Here is an 18774-nt window from a genome sequence, read left to right as displayed (position 1 = left end):
AAGATGGAGCATCATGGAATGTCCCCTACTTTACCTGCACTCCCATGATCACAACATTAATTCCACATTATCAAACATTAAGCAAAAGGTAAAAGTCCCGTTATTGAAATACTTTCAAGATACTTTTGAAACAAAAGGCAAAAGCCTTTAATTAAAGAGGGAAGTACTATTAGTGACCTGTTTTTATATTCCTTTTAGTTTAGAGGAGTTGCTGTGTGCCAGCTTTTCTGTGTTCTCCTAACTGCTTTCCCACCCCTTAAACAAAATCTAAACAAGCTTAGCTAGTAGAGTTTCCTCAGAGTATAAACCCTCCAAATGTAGATCTACACATACACAGCATTCAGCACAATTACTGAAGCTGCAGTTCAGTTTTCCTTCTTACAAAAATTCACACAGATCACTAATACAAACTAACACAGCATCACAGCCCTTACCAATGTCCTGAGTGTCTTGGTTGCTCTGTCTGGTTCTCATCTGTAGCTGGAACTTATGCTGGGAAGAGCAGAGATGCAAAAGGTACTGGCAAGTCTTACTATTGTCAGTCTGAAAGGCATGCTTGATGCCATCTGATGTGTTCTGCAAAGTTATTTTCTTCTTCTACACAATGGAGAAAGAAAAAAAGTCGAAGAAAAATTATTCCTTTTAGCCTACAAAGAATTCTGTGTTTGCTTGTGCACAGTTACAGCATTCAAACTTTCCTGAAGCAAAAAGCACTGATGAGAGAGATTTCTATTAAAATAGGAGTCAAAGGTAATGTGAGATTTATAAAGTAGCTCTTTAAAGCTACTCCTGGGCTAGATGAGAAGGTGCTTTATTATTATTTAATCTGTCTCTGTTACTGTTAGTGCTGAGAAATGACAACCAGAACTATTACATTTTGCAAGATGGGATTTTCAAACACCCAAGGAAGTCACAAGGGATGCTGCCATTTAAGAGAAAAATAACTAAATGCTGATCTAATTACCAAATCTCTCAGTTAATGTTCCAGGTCTTGAACTTTTCTTTTCAGTAATTTTTAAACTTGAATTTATCCATTCTAGTTAAAACCCCATCTCACAGATGAAACAGGCTGTAGCTTTTCAATAAGGTATCAGACAGAACTAGAAGTGCTGTTTTCAGTACCTGTATAAAGGTAAGCATTTGAAGCTCAATGCTTCATTAAAAACTGACACATGATCACCAGATTACGGTGCACCCACTCAGGTTGGCTGGTGGTGTCCAGATCAAGTGTCAGCCTGTTATCTTTTATCATTTAACTTAACTACTCTTGGAAATATAACTTGAAAGCAACATAAGTGCATCTCCTAATTATACTGAGTGCTGGCATTTGCCTGTACCCACTCCTCTAATGCAGGATTCTCAGTCTGGTACTCCTTTACTTTGCCTGTCCATGCAAGCTAAGGAAAATAATAAAACCTTTAAAACATGAACCATAATATGACAGCCACACAAAACACAGTCAGACTATGCTGTAAAGCAGCAGCTTAATTTGCAAAAATAACCAACAAAAAACTCAGTGACTGGAGACACAGATGTGTACACACAGAGGAAAAGAGAGCAACTCACACTAAAGGATATTTTCTTTGTCTCTCTCCACGGGAAGCGCAGCACAGGTGTACGGGCACCATTGTGAACTTCAAAAATGACAACTCCTTTGCAGCACACTCCCAGAAGGATTCCTGTTTGGGATCTCTTCTCAGGCAGCACGTGATGAAGGTGAACCCCATATTCTGTGAGCCTCTGACACAACTGCACAGATCAATGCAATGAAACTTCTGTGAGTACGAATTAGGACCATTACAAGCTTCCATAGCACTATATGAATATTATATATCTCCCTATAAATGTTCCCAAGTGTGCATATAAATTTATGGATTTTAGCAAAAATAATTGTTTTTGCCTGGTGATTCCACTTATAGCTTACAGCTATTATTACAGACACACATCAGCTGAGGGTTTTAAGACTTGGTGGTACCTCTTGACCTGCCAGACTACAGCAAATGAACCCAATGTTTATTAAGGGAAAGCACAAACAGAGAACACATGTGAGTAAATCAAACTTGCACAAAGCAGTTGTTAGCAAGGAACTGAAACTAGACAGATGCACTTGTTCTTCACATATTTTTTACAGCAGAATTAACGCTGCAATTCTGTGACCATATTAAGGTACTATATGCACTTTGCACTCCCACTTATTCACCCCTGTTGTCTCTTCAGTACTGGTGTAAGAGAATGATAGAATTAATCAAACAAGGGAATCTAACTGCTGGCCCCACCACACCCCCTGCCAGGCTAGGTTTTAGCCAGGATCATGTCCCCTGCTTTGTTCTCTGTGGCTAAGTAACAAGAACACTCTATAAAACGAGCAACAGACTTGGAATGGACAAAGTCAGTTGAGGGCCTCTTCCATCACATACTCAGAGATGATGGAACTGTAGTGTGGCTGTGGAACTACAGTGCAATGATTATTTGGTGTTTCAACAGCAATCCTTCGCTCCCTGAAATCATTTTGATCAAGGGAGAACCTGATTATTATCCCACGAACAAACACCATAATTAGATTTCTCAGTGGGTCCCTTTAGAATAATCCAAATATATCTGTGGATAATGGCTTTCCTATCATCTTACATAGAACCTGCACAAAGAATTCCCCTTGGCAGTACTTCTGGCTTGCTTCATACCAAGGATCACACAAAGTACTAGCTGTAACAAATCTTTTCGTAATTTACAAGCTTCTTCCCCTCTACATAAACAAAAAGACATGGGGAATACAGGATGTGCTGCCTCATAAACACTGCTTCCTTTAGAGCAAACAGAGGATCAGTAGTTGCTTTTAGCTAGCTTGAGCTAAGACTACTGACTGGAAAAAAGAGAGAGAACTTCCCATCTGTTACAATTTTGGCTTGTTATGATGTGTCCTTTTGACAAAAATCTTTTCAGCTTTCTTCCTTTCAGTGTTATTCAGAGCCTCAGTTGTTTTACTTGTGTGCTTTCACTTGAAGTCCATGCACCCACATTCCAACAAGGGAATTTTTAAGCCACAGCTGAAGGAAGCTAACTGCTGCCCACTTACCTTCAGAAATTCTAGCTCTGTCTCTTTTTCAGAGGCACCCACGTAAGTGCTGTGCAGTTTTGGCAGCTCTTCCTTGATGTAGGACAGATCCAGTTTCTCCATCACTCTTGCTGGGACATAGTGTTCTAGTCTGAAATAGGACAAGCCGTGCACCTGCAACACAAAACATTTTAGTGATGGCACCTCCACATACCTCCATACCCTATGAGCACATCTGAAGCCCAAACACTCATTTTTACAAACAACTGTACATTACAACTCAGAGAATCATAAGATTATGAGTAAGGGGAGGGAACCACAATCTCCATCTTGACCCATAGCCTAATTTTATATCAGTTTCTCCATATTCAAGTGTGACTCTAGTTCCACTGGGAAAAAAAAGGCTTTAACACACAGATCTTGCACTGAATTCTGCAACTAACTGTGTTAGACTTTAGCAAGACCTGCTCACAGTAGAACCTGCCAAGAGCATTTCAGCTGAGCTTCCAGTGTGGGGCAGAGCTGCAGAGCACGTGTGGCAGAGCATAGTCCAGTCTTTAATGAAGCAACAAGATCAAAGGTGAAAATGATGATGTACCTCTGCCTGGTAATCTCCATACTCAGCTTGGAGAGCTAGGGATGCTAATAATAAGGCTGTCTCATCATCACAGTGCATCCTGTCTTCTAGGATGTCCTTCCTCAACTGCAGGTAGTACTGGTGACATGTCAGCGTGTGCCTAGAACAGGAACACAGAACAAAACCATGAAACAAACCCACACACCACCTTTGGTACTCCAGGACAGATTAATACTCAATTTCTGTCCATAAATTTAGGGCCTAAGGGGCTATAAAAAATTTCATACACTCACTGTATGAGACTGACATCATCCACGAAAAACTTTATGCGAAAAAACAGAGTGAAGTTGACAGGAGGCTTGTTCTTCTTCTTTGGTTCTTCTTTCCATCCTTCTGGAGCTACTTTACTTAGCTTTATGTCAGGATCCACAAAGAAAAACTCATTGTCTGCCACAAAGAACAAAGAGAAGCACAAGGTTAAAAGCATGAGAACCAAGTATTTGCACCAGATGGAGGATAAAGACCAGATTTATAACTCTGAAACTGGGCATTGAAAAGAGAAGTCTTCCATTGACTAACAACGACTTAATAAGCACAATATCTCTTAAAGGGAATATTGAATAAGAGCAGAAGAAATAATTTAGCAGTTATTCTTACCTCTTAAAGTAGCCAATCCAAAGAAGTGATGCTCCACCAAGCCAATATGGGCAACAACCATATCAAAGACATCTTTACATATCGTTTTGGTATCACAGGTCAGCTCCAGCTTCTGCCCACTCAGAAGCATCACATTTACTTTTCTCCTGGTGTCATCACTCTTGCCTTTCTTGGTCTGCATTTTGTGAAATGAAATCTCTCAACATTCACACTTGTGATAAAAATACATTTGTTGGTTTAACACACTTCCCCTGCCACAGATGGCTCATCAGCCCCTTTCTTACCAGGATAGACTTTGGCAGATCCAAGGAGATGAATGGCTCAATCGTCATTTTCACAAACTCTGGGCCAAAGAAATTCTGCAAATCACAAAAGAGCATGAATGAACATTGTCCTGCTGGGACAACAGGGTGGGGCACAGTTAACTCCCACCCTGCAAATGCAAAAGAGGGAACATAGGCTAAAATTTGGCAATTGCCTGCCACCTAGTCTGTATTGTATGCAAAACATCTTCACAAACACCTCTTAAGGGTGGGGGACAGAGAGGGAAACCAACATGGTTAGTTAAAGCCTACATGAGCTAACTCATCTTAATGTGATGGACTGGAGACAGATACAGGAGTTATTACCCTGCATTAGGGCCACCAGTTCCTGAGTCTTGCTGCAAGTTTTCCCATTCTTACTTAAAAAAATTAAAAATATCCAGTTCATGGAAAGCAGCAGCAGAGGGCATCAAGCCATCATCTATTTCACACATCAGACACTCTGTTTACCTCAGTAAATATACCTATATACCTCTGTCTCCCTCTTTGTGTGTAATTCCCTATTTCATCCACATACCAAGACAGCTGGGAAAGCAAAGGGGATTTGCACAGGGTGAACTTAGGAGCCAAATGAATGCTCTCTCTCTTTACCTTCCCAGCTTGTTCATTTAATAACCTGATGCTGGCAGGGCACATCCACATTCCATGAAGAGAAATGCAAATGAAGTGGGGCTGAAAACACCACAGAACAGAGGAGAAAACCTACGCCTTACCTTTGTTAGGATGCTATACAGTTTAATTGATGCAATTGTCGAGCCTTGCTGTCTGTTTTAGCATCTCTCGATGCCACTTCAGGCTCTGTAGCCACTAATGCCACAAAATCTCAGAAGTTTTACCCTGTGAAACTAGGCCAACACCACACACCTGGTGTTTCATCTCCTGATGCCTGTTTATTACAGGACCCGGTTTATGAATCCCACATAAGAGAGTTTCAGTCAAGACACCGCCGTGTTTCAATGAAAACAAGAGTTCACCTGAGCTCAGGGCATTACCCTCAGTTTCCTTTGTGTCATGGCTGTTTCCAGGGCTATTTCCCTCAGTGGGTCTCTGGTGATGTCAAGCATGGAGGATCTAATTGCATCCCCTGGGTAGAGGTTAGGCCGGGACTGCCTCAGAGCCATCCTAGCTTGCAGTTGCATCATTTCTTCTTCCTGCCGCTTCAGCATCACCTCTTGACTTATTAGCTTGCCTTCAAATGGTGCTTCATGCTGCCTGCAGGAAGGTCAGAGGGGATGACACATCAGCAGGTATGCCTAAGACATTCTGCTGCTTGAAGCACATCCCCAGGTGGGAACACAGAGCAGCAAATGCTACCTTGAACACATTTATTTGGCAGCCAGGAGGTTGCCTCTGTGCAGAAATCCATCACTGCAGAAAATAACACACCAGGTTTCTGCAGCTGCCTGCAGAACTTCCTCATTTACTCACATGAAAAGAAAGGCTCAGCTGCAGTCTGAAAAAATAGTCAGCACTACAAACCCAGTGAATCACTGCAAAATTAGTAGATGCACAAGAAGAAGAGAAGTATTAATGCTTTGCAAATGTCTTAATTTCTGCGTTCATGTGGGGACTGTGAAAAAGGCATGCTCAAAAACATGCCATTAAAGAAAAAATTGACATAATAGTGTACTTTCTCTAAGTAAATATTGCTTCAACACTTTCTGCTTGCATGGGCCTGCTATTTATTCCCTGATTTCTCCTGAGAAGTAGTACAGCTTGAAATATTTACAGAAAAATGTTTATGTCATAACATCCTATATACTAAAGTATTCTAAATATCATACACTAATCTTTCCATAATCTTATTTTGCTGAAAATAGTCCCTTTTTTTTCAATTCCCAAGAATGGCCTGGCTGATATACAGTCACCCCAATTACTAAATTAAGAGTCTAAATTTATATTCTGAAGGAAAAATGAGAAAAACAAACAAAAAATGTATCACTATTAAACAAAAAAACAACACAGCAACATGTCTGCAATTTAATTTCTGCAAGAATTGATCCCAAACATACTATCAGTCTCATTCTTTACATATGGAAAGAAATTCACACCCTGTCTGGGTAAACAAAAGCCATTTTTTATTTGAAAAATAAAATACCTAGTTAGGAAATGTGAACAAGTGAGAAACAAAAAGAAAAAAAAAATCTCCCCAAAAAACCCCACCAACTTCCACTCCCCTTCTCTCTGTCTCACACATACAGAAAAACACCTTCAAACCCCAAACTAAACAAAAATCAATTGTGCCTTCTCTAGAAATCCTAAACCAAGAAAAAGCAATGTTCTCCCTGTTAACATAAACTATACAGAGGCAATTCTTAAACAAAAATGGACAGGGGAAACTAAGGTGGCTTTCATGAAATAGTCAATTTTTTTGCAATTCTGGACTGAGTGTTAAGCATAGCACTGAAACTGAGTAATGAAAAACATACAAAAGCAAAGAAAATGTTTAAAAGACTGCGTATCATTGCAGTCAGGTTTAGAAATATACAAAAATAGAGAGCAATTGTGCGCTGAGTGACACAGGACCCTTTGAAATAAGGTACCATATAGACTTCTAAAAACACATTACATTTATATACCTACTTCCTAGGAGAACCTAAAGATATGTTTGATGAGTGACAATCTGTTAACAAGCTAAGAGAAAAATGCACCTGTCCCAGACAGTACACTTGCTAAACTGGATGTGATTTCAAATATTATTTTCATCTTTTTACAACATTAGCAGCTAATACCAATACTTTTTAATACTAAAGTGTCATTGGTTAGCTTACAAAACCAGCCTTAGAATAAGAAGAGTTAAATATAAGAGAACAATGCTAACATTCCTCAAAGAGAATTTCAGGGAAGACACAGAGTAGTTATGGAATAAAGGATAATGGAAGCCCATTATCCTTTCCCCAGTGCAGGGCTTTAACAGCATTTATTTCCCATCTCCCTCCTCTGTTTTTTTTCTACAAAAGCCTGAATAATATGCACCCAAAGGGACAAAGAAATGAGAAAAGGCCTCAGACCTGCCAACACATGTGCACATGCTCAGCTTTTCACCGTGAGGAAACTTGTTAGGATTGACATATATGGGAATATTGACAAAACCCTAAGTTAAATACACCCACAAGCACCCTTCAGATCAAGGTCTAGGATGGGCTCTGAAATAAAACAAAAACAAACACTTTCTGAACATAAATATCTATGAATTATCAAAGACATTTTAAAAAGACATGTTGCAACTGGCTCTATCTAAAAACTTGCTACTGTGAAAACACCTACTGCAGAAAAATATCTCATCTTTTTAAAAACATACAGCCCTGTGTAAGAGCAGCAATGAGAAGTTTTTATCACTAGGTTGGTTTTATCATCTCTGTTGACATTCATTTCTTTGAAAATTGGGGTGGGTGTGGGGTGTCCCTGGAGGAAGCTCAAAAACCTAAGGGTTTACAAATTTTCCTGTCTTAGTACATGAGCACTATCACCTAACATAAATCTGCACATTTCAGCACCCTGGGTCAGTAAAATGAACTCTGGCTTGGTCAGGCTGCCAGTTTTCATGGGGAGAAACATGATTCAGTCTTTAGGTTCCAAGACAAGGAATGCATCTCTCCTACAGAAAAGGAAATATGTTGAAATGAGGAGAGCTCATTCCTGAAGTTCTGAATATGCAAATGTTATTACTGGAAGAATGAAGGAAAAAAAAAAAAAGTCAAGAGTCTAAACTACATTCCTAACAGATAGCATCACAGAAGTGTGTTTTGTGTGGTGCTTCATCAGACAAGTACTTGGCTACTACTCTGTATTTTCATCAGTGTCTGACTGCAAACCAGAACCTCACAGCTGCTTATTGACCTGCAGATGGTAGGGGAGCACCAACCTGGAAGGCTGACACTTGAAAAAAAAGGGAAGTGAATTCTCTCTTCACCTGGTGTACTTACCAAGAAATTAGCAGGTATTGGATCAGAGAAGGAAGTTGGAAGAAGGGAAGCAGGTAGGCATTCCCTAATGATTAGTGCAGTGGGAAGGTCAGGAATAGACTGAGAAAGATGGATGCCTTTTGGTAAGGCAGGAAGGGTATGAAAACGAAATCTACTGGAAGGAAAAGGCAACAGAAGGAAGAGATCCATGTCAGCTGCTGCTCCTAGAGAGAAAAAGGAAGAAATAGTAAAGGAAGAAAAAGAAACCAGAAGTAAAAAAGGAAAAAAACCCAAGGACTACAAGCAGAGAGGAAACAAGACACAAGCCATTGCCACAAGGAATGCATTCCAAGAAGCTTAAAGGATAACAACAGTCACAGACCACAAGAAGGGTAATACTGAATGTCTATGGCTTCTGCTAATTTAACATCAGGGCATGCCCACCCAAACAGCACAAGCTGCATCTTCTGATAACTCTGAGCAGCTTTGCCGCTTCTCTTAAAAGAAACCTCCCTCAAACACAAATCCTCCTATTTGATTTACAACTCAATTTTATCAGGATAATTCTGTGGATAATTAAACAGACTGGCTCTAAGAACATGCCACAGGAGCAGTAAAATTAATATGTACTGAAGTGCAGTTGGTGTCTCTTGAATGCAAGAGAGACACTGAAACACGCTCCCCGGTGCTGATGGAATTTAAGTCAAGGATTAAGTTGCATATACTTCCCCAAACTGTGGAATCAAATGGCCAGCCAAAGCATGTCAACTCTGAGATCCTGCTCCTTGGAACTACTTGTTATCACCAGTTTTACTTTGAGACCTGAGGTTTCTGAGTCTATAACACACCTGTATGGTGTGTTGCAACACAGGACATCTTAAAGCAGCAACATGCAATGTCCTGCATAAAATTATTAAGTTATTTTCTTAGAAATCCCCCATTTAACTAACTACCATATTGGATGGAATTCCTTTTACATGTGTTAGCACTGGAATATTTTAGGAGCTGCTGTAGTAACACAGAGAGAGCACACTGTTTGCTATTCAGCCCACATTAGTAATGGAGGTATAACATAAGTATTAGTACAGGGACTGAATTCTGCTTGTGGCTGCTGTCCTGTTTCTCAGCAGGTTTGCAAAAAAAACTAGTAAAACTAGCTGTCAGTCTTATTTTTTTCATCTTGGATACATGTACTGTCTGGTAGTTAGATTATGAAAAAAACCCAAAATTCTTCACCTATAAAAATGGGCGAACAATTATGAAAATCAGTAAATAACTACCTGTGGTACCCTACCATGATATTTTTGTGCAAGTGCAGTGGTATCACAGTGGAGGTCAAGGATACAGGAGATTTAAAAAATACTAAAAAATACTGTATAGTTACATGCATGTAAAATTCATTCCATTGCTAAGTACAACAGGTAAGTCTGTGCTGTGCTTGCAAAACATATTTTCCTTCTCTACAAATTACATCCATTAAAGGTACCAGTCTTGAAAGAGGAATATAAAATAATGTGAAACAAACCATGAGAAACTATGTGCTGCTTCACCTCAGCATTTTCCCTTGCATAATAAGCCTGATTCATTACAACAATGACTCACTCACAATGTGACTCATTTACATACCACATACTACTTTCTGTTTCTGAAATACTTTGTAAATAGAAACAAAAGTTCTCTATCAGCATCCGCAAATTGCTGCCGGTTTATTTGGAAGCATAACTACGGTGCTGAATGGGCAATTTCCTGGGTTCCAGGCAAAGCAGAAGGAAGGATGACTTAGCAGTTTTCAACAAAGGGGAAAAAAAAAAAGCAAAGTAAGTTAAGAAATCTATATATTGTTTCTGTACATACAGTGGCAATAATCTGATTTGCCTTTTTAGTGTGGTGCTAAAGCAGCATGAAACACAAAGTAAAAATGTAACACCCGTTCTTTATCAGGGTTACATGGAATATAAACCAGTAACCCTTAGAAGTCTGCCATAAAAGCACATACATTATGTGAAGACAGGCTGGATTCCCATGACTGCTTGGACACCACTAACACACACAGCATTACACAGATATCACATTCCTGACAACAAAACTGTGTGGACTCAGTTAAGCTGCACCCAAATACTTCTTCCCTGCCCGAAATGCCAATATATAGGTTTTTAGATGACTCTGCATTTCCCAGGGAAAGTGCAGGTAGTAAGGAAACCCATTTATCAAACGAGGTAACCAAAAGCTGTATGACCTCCAAGGAACTCTCCTGGTGCTCACCTGCCCTGAGATGCAGTTCAACCTGCCCTGAGATGCAGTTCATTTGAGACCCTGCCTTACCCAGATCCACTTCTGGCACACAATACAGTGCAAGGAGCAGACTCTCACTTATTTTCATCCTCATGTTCAAAGCATGGCTCTAAGCCCTATTTACCCTTTGCTTTAAGGACACATTCACCAGCAGTGTCACATCACCCAAGACAGGCCCAATCTACACACATTTCCAGGTTTCCTTAATAGGATAGAGCAGGGTTCTCCTCCAACATATGCCAAAAACATATAAATATCCTATAATATTGAGCACAGCAGCAATATTGCTCCTGATCTAAGCATACAAAGCAAAAAGCTGCCAAGGGAAGGCTTTGTTGCTGTGATGTGATGAGGGAAGAGGGCAAGAAGGAGATGTGCCTTTATTTTTTACCCCTTGCTACAAAAATTATCTGCATAATTTTGATAAAATCTTCCAAGGTGATTAGCTATTTGTCAGAGACCAGAAGAAACTTTTAAATCCAAAAGGTCAATGTCAATAAAACTAGTCAAACCTTTAGAGTGGAACCATTCTCAAAACGTAACAGATATGGCAAGATATGCTCCTGCTGTACTAAAAAGATGCTGTATCAAAGGTGATGTTCAAAGTTTCAAAGAATCTATTTTTTAAAGCTGTACTGGTGAATGGCATTTGGAAAAATGAAACTCATACAGGTGCTTTATTTGAATATGCTACACAGCAAAGTAATTTTCAAAAAGCATAAACTGTTACTGAATTGGCCTGCTTAATAAGTGCTGAGGTATTAAAAAAAATTAATCCAAACACAAAAACATGAACTAAAGATTTTGCCAAAACAATCAAACCAAATGTATTGCTTTTGACATATTTCAAGGAAATAAGCATGCTTCCATTTCCTTATTAAAAGAAAAAAACCCCACAAATAAATCTGTATTAATATCAGTAATTTCAAAAACTTTGTTCTGGAAAAGTATGATTAAAAAATAATTAAATATTTCCAAGTAGAACGCAGCCTCTGACCTTCTGACAGTTATAACAACCCTGACTTCAACCCAGTCTCCATTAAACATGGGAACTGAATGTGGACACCCAACTTACCTCTACATTACAGTGCATCATGAGACTTTTACTTCAGAAAGCAATATATAATTCTGAAATGCTATTTTCATTCAAGTATTACATGCCTTGCTTTTTTAATCTTAACCAGAAGCAGGGATGGGAGTGAAAAACTTCACTTGCAGATTTAGAATACATTCTTTGATAAAGAAAAAGCCATATTGTTTTCAAAGGGTTTACCTTGTTCTCTGAGAATTAGCTTGACTTGATGTGGAGATATCATCAGCACCTGATAACACACCACTGGCATCATCTCTCTTGAAAACTTCATTTCTTCTCGCTAGCAAACCAAAAGACAAATTAATACCTTGGGCAACAAAGCACACAGAGTAATCCCATCTAAACCTCAAGGATTTATCAGTCATATGAGATTACTCAGAAGGAATCAAATTGATGTGTTCTGCACAATGGCACTACAGTATCAAACAAAGTAACATTATGATGTTGATTTCAGTTTTCAGAGCTACCTCACAGTTTTACCCCAACAAAAATAGCTGATAGTCCCTTGAAGAAGAATACTAAGGAAGGCCTAAAAGAAATCACAATAAAACTCCACACAATTTCATAGACCCATTCCCAAGGTAACAAATATTTTTGGTCAGCCATGAGTTGAGACAAACATGGCAGAGACATCACACAAAACTACTCCAGACCAGAGAGCAGCCAGTTAACTATGCATCCAGTACACAAAAAAAGGAGTTAAGAAAGCAATATCTAAACTCCTAATCATTATCTCTGGAATCTGACTCCTCATTATAATTTATAGGCATTTTTTTTCCTTTTGGCAATACATTAACCTGTGATTCTCTTTGTAAAATTACAGCTTTTGCTGGGGGATCTTCCTGTGGCAGCATCTGAGATGCAACACTTCAAGCTTGATTTTGCACAGCACTTCACTTCCCCCTCTTACCATAGCCTCAGCAAACAGAGCTGAGGAGAGCTCTTGCAGAACACACTAAAGCCACATTAATTTAGAAATAGGTGGTGTTTTTTACAGTCATTTCACTGAGCCCAGATATACTTCTACTAGAAGGCAGCAGGAGGCAGCTCTATCTTGCCTGCTCAAACTTAGGAGTTGTTGACTTTGGACCAGAACACACATAAACAATCTGTTCCAAACTACAAGCAAGCAAAGGGAAATTACAGGAGCCTCAGTATTTGTTACTGCTCCTCAGGCTTCTGGCTCAGTAAGCACAAGGACAGACAATGACAAAGAAGGTTGAGAGGGCAGTGAGTACAAGGGAGGCTGGGCTGGAATTCTGTGCATACAGAATACATATACTGCAGCTATATTCCAGCTTCCTAACTATTGTTTTCTTTCCTAATTTTCACCAAATGATTTGTCTCCATTTTTTATAATGATTCTGCAAAGATGATTCTTCCTGCCATACATCAGCAAACAATCTTTCATATCATCCCCTGCTTTTTCAAGCGATTGGTTAAATATAAACTACTTAAATTTATCTTACTAACAGCCTGTACTATGTAGTACTTTAGCATAACACTGAAATCCATGGCATATAAATTATAAACCACTTAACCCTCATAATAAAACCCACTGATATAATTATTCTATGGAGGTCCCACACGAAGCTTTTGTAATTCACTGTTACTGTGCACTAACAACAACTCCATCATTTTTCTGCAGCATTTTCTATTATTTAAAAAAAAAAACAAAAACACTTCAAGTAAAAAGTTAACTATTTCCAGCTTTTCCTACCAAGTTTCCTCCCAAAGTGCTAAATGTCAAACTCATTTCTGAACAGACTGCACATTATGCTGATCTGTACATCATAATTTCATCATCTTAGAACTTTGCATCAGGACAATTAAGAAGACTCCTAGTAAAGGCTTTTGTGGTCTGGTTTTCATCTCAAACTTTTTCCTTTAGGTTTTTTGTTTCTTTGTGTTTTTGGTTGGTTGGTTGGTTTTTAAACACAGGTCTTACCTTGCCTGAAATCTGGTTCTGAAGAAATAACAGATGGACTTTCACTCGAAGTACTATAAACATCGCTGTGATAAGATTTGTACCTTCTCAAAGGCTCTGAAAGTTTAAACCAAGGTATCAGAAGTAGAAAGCAACAGTCATAATGTAAAAATCAAATACAAACATTTGAATTTGTAAAAAACATTTTCAAACCATCTAAAAATGCCTGTGGCTATGGAGTCTAAAAGCAAACACCCAGGGGATGCTGGGCAGTCCCATTCTGTTCCCATGGCCTGTGGTCAGGGTTCTGTGGTCAGCCTGGCCGCTCCTGGATACCCCAATGCAGCCACCTCCTCTGAACTCCCCTCAACATCACTTCCAAGTTAAAACTGGTATTAAAAAAACCCCATTGAGACCCAAGACAAAAACAGATCCCTCCTGCAAACAAACCAGGTGCAAACATTTGGTGTGTACCTCATGCATGTAAAAAGCAATCACCAGAACTCAGTCCCTGGCTCCTTTATGATGTAAAAAGAAAAATATCCAGAGAGACAAAGCAAGCACTGGAAAATTATAATTCAGCTCATCTTTGACATCCACAAAATATGATTAACAATCAATTAGTAAGCCCCTAGAGGATATTTAATTAACCAGAACAGCTAAACTGATGTGATGAGAAATCAATGCAACAGTCTCAGTTCCTACTCTCAGGGGATTACATAAATAACATACTGGAGCAGAGGACTCCACAGAAGGGGGTATGTACTTGACATTTGCAACCATCTCCCAGAACTTTCCTAAGCACAAGCCAACAACCATACACAGAATGTACATAAAAGCAGAAAACACACACACACACAAAAAGAGTCTCTTCATCTTGGGAATACCAATGCTTCACTGTCAAAATGAGACAAAAAACCTCAGGTGTCCTCATTTGCAGAAGGTTGTTTCTGGTCTGACTATGGTTAATGTTCTTGAAAACAAAAGCAGTGCTATAGAAAAAACACACACGTGTTTGTAACTTCTGTGAAAACAAGTGTCAGTCACTACAGCAAGGGACATGCAATGCAAGAATACAAAATGGAGAACACATGAGCAGATGCTTCTGGAGGCTGCAACAAGGAAATCAGAAGTTCCAACTTTTCACAGCCAGAAAACAAAACATGGTGAAAAATGGAGGGACCAATAAGCCTTCTGCATAACTTCTGTTAGGTCAGATGACAGGTTAGTCAACAACATTACTCATACAGAATTCCTACAGAAGTAGGAAAAATTCCAAATAGGAAAGAAGCATGGAAAGAAGTAAGATAATGCAGTACTCCAAGAACTAAAGACTAGTTCATGTTCACTTTGGACTGTTTCCAAAACCCTCCTCTTTAAAAGCCTTTATTCCCCCCATTTTTACCCAGCTCACTTGCTCACTTGAGCTGCGTCAGGAATCTTTAAGAAAACTGGGAAAAGTAAGCAAAGCTACAAATCAACTCATGAAACCAACAGGTCTCACCAGCCCATTGTGCAGTTTAGCAGGATAAAACCCAACTTATCCAAAGAACATTTTACCATTTGACTCTTAGAAAGGAACAGTATGGACCTACAGCAAGATGAAAAGAATCCACTGGGGCTGTGTGGGAGCAGTGAGGTTGCTTCAATCTTCCACAGTGGCTACTTTCGACGTTGTGGATTTTACAACAAAGAAATCTGCCCCCAGTCTAGCAATTACTTGCCTACCATGGGAAATAAAAACCAAATTCAGTGGGTAGCTTTTGGAGATGTGTTTTCAAAATGCTCCTAGCCCTTAAGTGAGGCATCAATCCACACACAACACTGGAGCTACAGCACTGAAATGCTTAACTAAAACCAGACCTCGTTTCCCAGTAGTTTTATTAGCTGTAGGTTTTTCAAGTCTGCTGAACTGACTTTGAAGCAAGATGATGGAGAGGGAACAATAAAAAATGACGTGAGATTTTAAACAGACTTATTTTTTTCCACTTAGTCAGCAGCCAGGGCTTCTCAAATTGCACACAAATTATGGCTCCATTCTGGTTCTTTGAGACATTAAATTTTGAAAAGACCAAACCCGTGGTAAAACAGAAATATGCAGTCAGACCACGAGACAAGTGTTTGTAGGTGGTGGCATGCTATGGGACTCTGCAGGGTGTTTGATTTCTCCTGACTCATCCTGTTAGCAGGGGCTGGTGCCATGCTGTGGGACAAGAAGTCCATGAACCAAGAAACAAAAAGCAAAATTTCCACACACTGTTTATCTCAATGTTGTCACAGACCCTCGCATAAGGCCCAACAAGGCTCAAACCTGTTCACAAGTAGAGCTGTAGATAGGACCACACTCCTGTCTTGCCACATCCTTCCCCCTAATCAAGACCACACAACTTAACCCAAGAACACAAGGAAATGTATTCTCATCTGCTGGAAGCATTCAACAACCTTTCCATGCTGGGCTATCAGGCAAAGTTTCAAGGCAATTAAGAAGCTACAACCTGAAATTTCATGTAAGTCCTCTAGATTTATATCCATTTTCCTCAGTTTAGAGAAAACACATACAGATATGGAACTGTTTGCTGCTGGGGCATCTTCCTTCCAGTTCTCTGCTGGCCCACACAAACATCTGTGTACACCCCCTACATCCCCCCAGCACTGCAACCCCTCTTAACCAAGTGCCTTCCTTCCTGGGCACAGACAGAATATTCACTGCAGACCTGCAAATACTCCATTAAATGTAAATATTGAGAATATTCTATCTATAATTCCTGCATAGTCATCCAAATAATTTATGCTCTCTCCTCTCCTCCAGCAAGTTCTCCTCAATTCTAATGTATCATATTAGGATTTAACTTCAAAGAAGGCACTTGGATCATGTCCAAGCTAAGCTTCTAATTAAGAATTGCCTTCCAAAGGTCACAAAGTCCCAGTTCTGGGATCAAATTAAAGTTTAGTTTTTCATATAGAAGTTCCAAAAGTAAGGGCAAAATTCTAGACAAACTGGCTGGCTGGGAAGGAGCTGAAAAACGACAACAAAAGCAAAGACTACAATAAAACAACTTATCTCCCATATTTACAATGCTCCCTGGGAATTCTAAATGGCCTTGGGTTTGCTGTCTTAGTTTCTTGGGTTTTTTTGGTTTATTTTAAAAAAAATTTTTGGTGACTGAAGAGAGACTTCAGAACTGATCTAACTTCTATAAACACCAAGCACATTGTAGCAAAAATAATGGCATCAGTTACCTTCCTTAACATTTCACTGTTTAGATTACATCTTTTACGAGAACACTTTGAATGATTTCATTCCTCAATAGAAAAAACCCATGAGTTTAAGCATGTTTTAAGATTGTGTAACTAAAATTAATATATAGAATTTGTACTAATAAGCAAAATAAGCACGTGGTAGCTCCATGATGCAAAGGTAGACGATGCATTACAAGTTGGAGAGTCTGTCTTTGTGCTGCTTAGTGCTCCAGTGGTGCTTTTACAAGTTCCCTATCAAAACCAGCAGAGCACAACCTCCCAGGCACATCACGCAGCATGAAATAACAAAACATGCTATTTACGCAAGGCGAGACCTGCAAGCCCAGACAAGTCATTTACAGAGAGCCTCACCTCAGCCAACTTCAACAGAAATCAGAGAACCACATTCAGCTTGGAATTTCATTATCCTGAACACCAGTCACATCAGATACCCAGGCTTTCAAATACACATCATTACAGAATTATTTCTGGCGGCACAGAGAAGGCGGAGGAATTGAACCGACGGTTTCGTGACAGGGAGAGAGCTCTCGTTTGCCCTTTGAAGTTCGCTGGTGGGTGCCTATTACAGGAGAGTGGTACTATAATACCACTTAAAACACATTAACTGTCCTTCAGGAGAAGCTGGCACTCACTTCTTTCCCATGAGTTAAATTATGAGATTAGATTCATATTTGCTTTTCCTTTTTTCCTTTTCAGCTAAGAAAACTTGAACTGTCTTATGCAAGCCAGTATAGGTTTAACAGGAAGGACACTGAGATCCAGTTCAAATTCCTGGTAGGGATTCACATCCAACAACTGAAAAAGGAAGCTATCCTATTCAGACTTCCAGGGGAGCAGGCTCATTTTAACTTGCAAGATTTCCACCACTCACATTCCACATGAGAAAGCTGTACTGCACATGCAGTCCAAGTCACCAGCTATCCAGGCAACCCCCAGGGAGCCCCATCTGGTGCAGAGGGTCTGGCAGGACCTAATGTACCTTAGATTAGATGTAATCTAATGTAGAAAAATGTAGCCTTGGAAAATTGCACATCTCTAGTGCTAGGCTGGAAAGGAAAACAGAGAGATTAACAATAACAACGCCAGGGTCTGGTAGGAACTCAAGAGTCCTGTATTTAGAAAGACATCCCTGTTTTCTGGATCTGGATCATGCCATCTGGGATAAGGTATGTAAACTAACACAGGCCCAGACAGAGTTTGTCTAACAAAGTTGTTTGCCTGTTTCAATTTAAATGTTTTATCCAACTGAGAATGCAATGTATTGACCAGAAATTGATAATCTCAGTTTGTGTGAGCTGCTGAAAGCTCGACAGACGAGATAAAGCAGATGCCATTCTGCTGTGCAATTATGCAATTGTTAGAGCTGGTTTACTACCCAATGTCTAGCTGTGACACTCAGCACAAAGTAACACTTGCTGATGCCATAGTACTTGTATTTTACAGATATCCCACAAATACCTTCTTCCTTGAAAAGCCAGCATCTCTTGTCTCAGTAAAATCAACAGCTGGAGTTCTCTAACTAAAATAGCATCAGTCCCTTATCCTACCTCTCAGATTCATTAAAATTATTTCTGAGTATTGTTCTAACGGACAGACCAACTACATGAGAATCTATTTAGCCACAAATGAATTTAAATCACACTGCAGCACCACAGAGACATGTGCAAACTGCCCCTTCCTTTGCTTT

At 39.5% G+C, this 18774-nt stretch overlaps 1 protein-coding gene across 5 annotated transcripts in view; it reads right to left on the bottom strand.

Moving 5' to 3' along the window:
- PTPN13 (protein tyrosine phosphatase non-receptor type 13) overlaps positions 1-18774 on the bottom strand; it is a 112078-nt gene that overhangs the window by 33975 nt on the left and 59329 nt on the right. For 4 of the 5 annotated variants that reach the window (XM_084205011.1, XM_084205013.1, XM_084205014.1 and 1 more), the window contains exons 8-17: positions 13848-13943; positions 12080-12179; positions 5602-5821; positions 4571-4645; positions 4287-4461; positions 3923-4076; positions 3651-3789; positions 3074-3226; positions 1567-1749; positions 435-597 (exon numbers count right to left, since the gene is read on the bottom strand). In XM_084205011.1, the coding sequence (XP_084061137.1) occupies positions 435-597; positions 1567-1749; positions 3074-3226; positions 3651-3789; positions 3923-4076; positions 4287-4461; positions 4571-4645; positions 5602-5821; positions 12080-12179; positions 13848-13943 (1458 nt within the window). Of the gene's footprint in view, positions 1-434; positions 598-1566; positions 1750-3073; positions 3227-3650; positions 3790-3922; positions 4077-4286; positions 4462-4570; positions 4646-5601; positions 5822-8535; positions 8949-12079; positions 12180-13847; positions 13944-18774 lie in introns of those variants that run through there. The other variant, XM_084205015.1, reaches the window with a different exon arrangement.

This window comes from Fringilla coelebs (assembly GCF_963513975.1).
Source record: "Fringilla coelebs genome assembly, chromosome: 4".
Lineage (NCBI taxonomy): Eukaryota > Metazoa > Chordata > Aves > Passeriformes > Fringillidae > Fringilla > Fringilla coelebs.
Note: the sequence above shows the minus strand (reverse complement) of the source record. Positions and strands in the feature narration are given on the sequence as shown.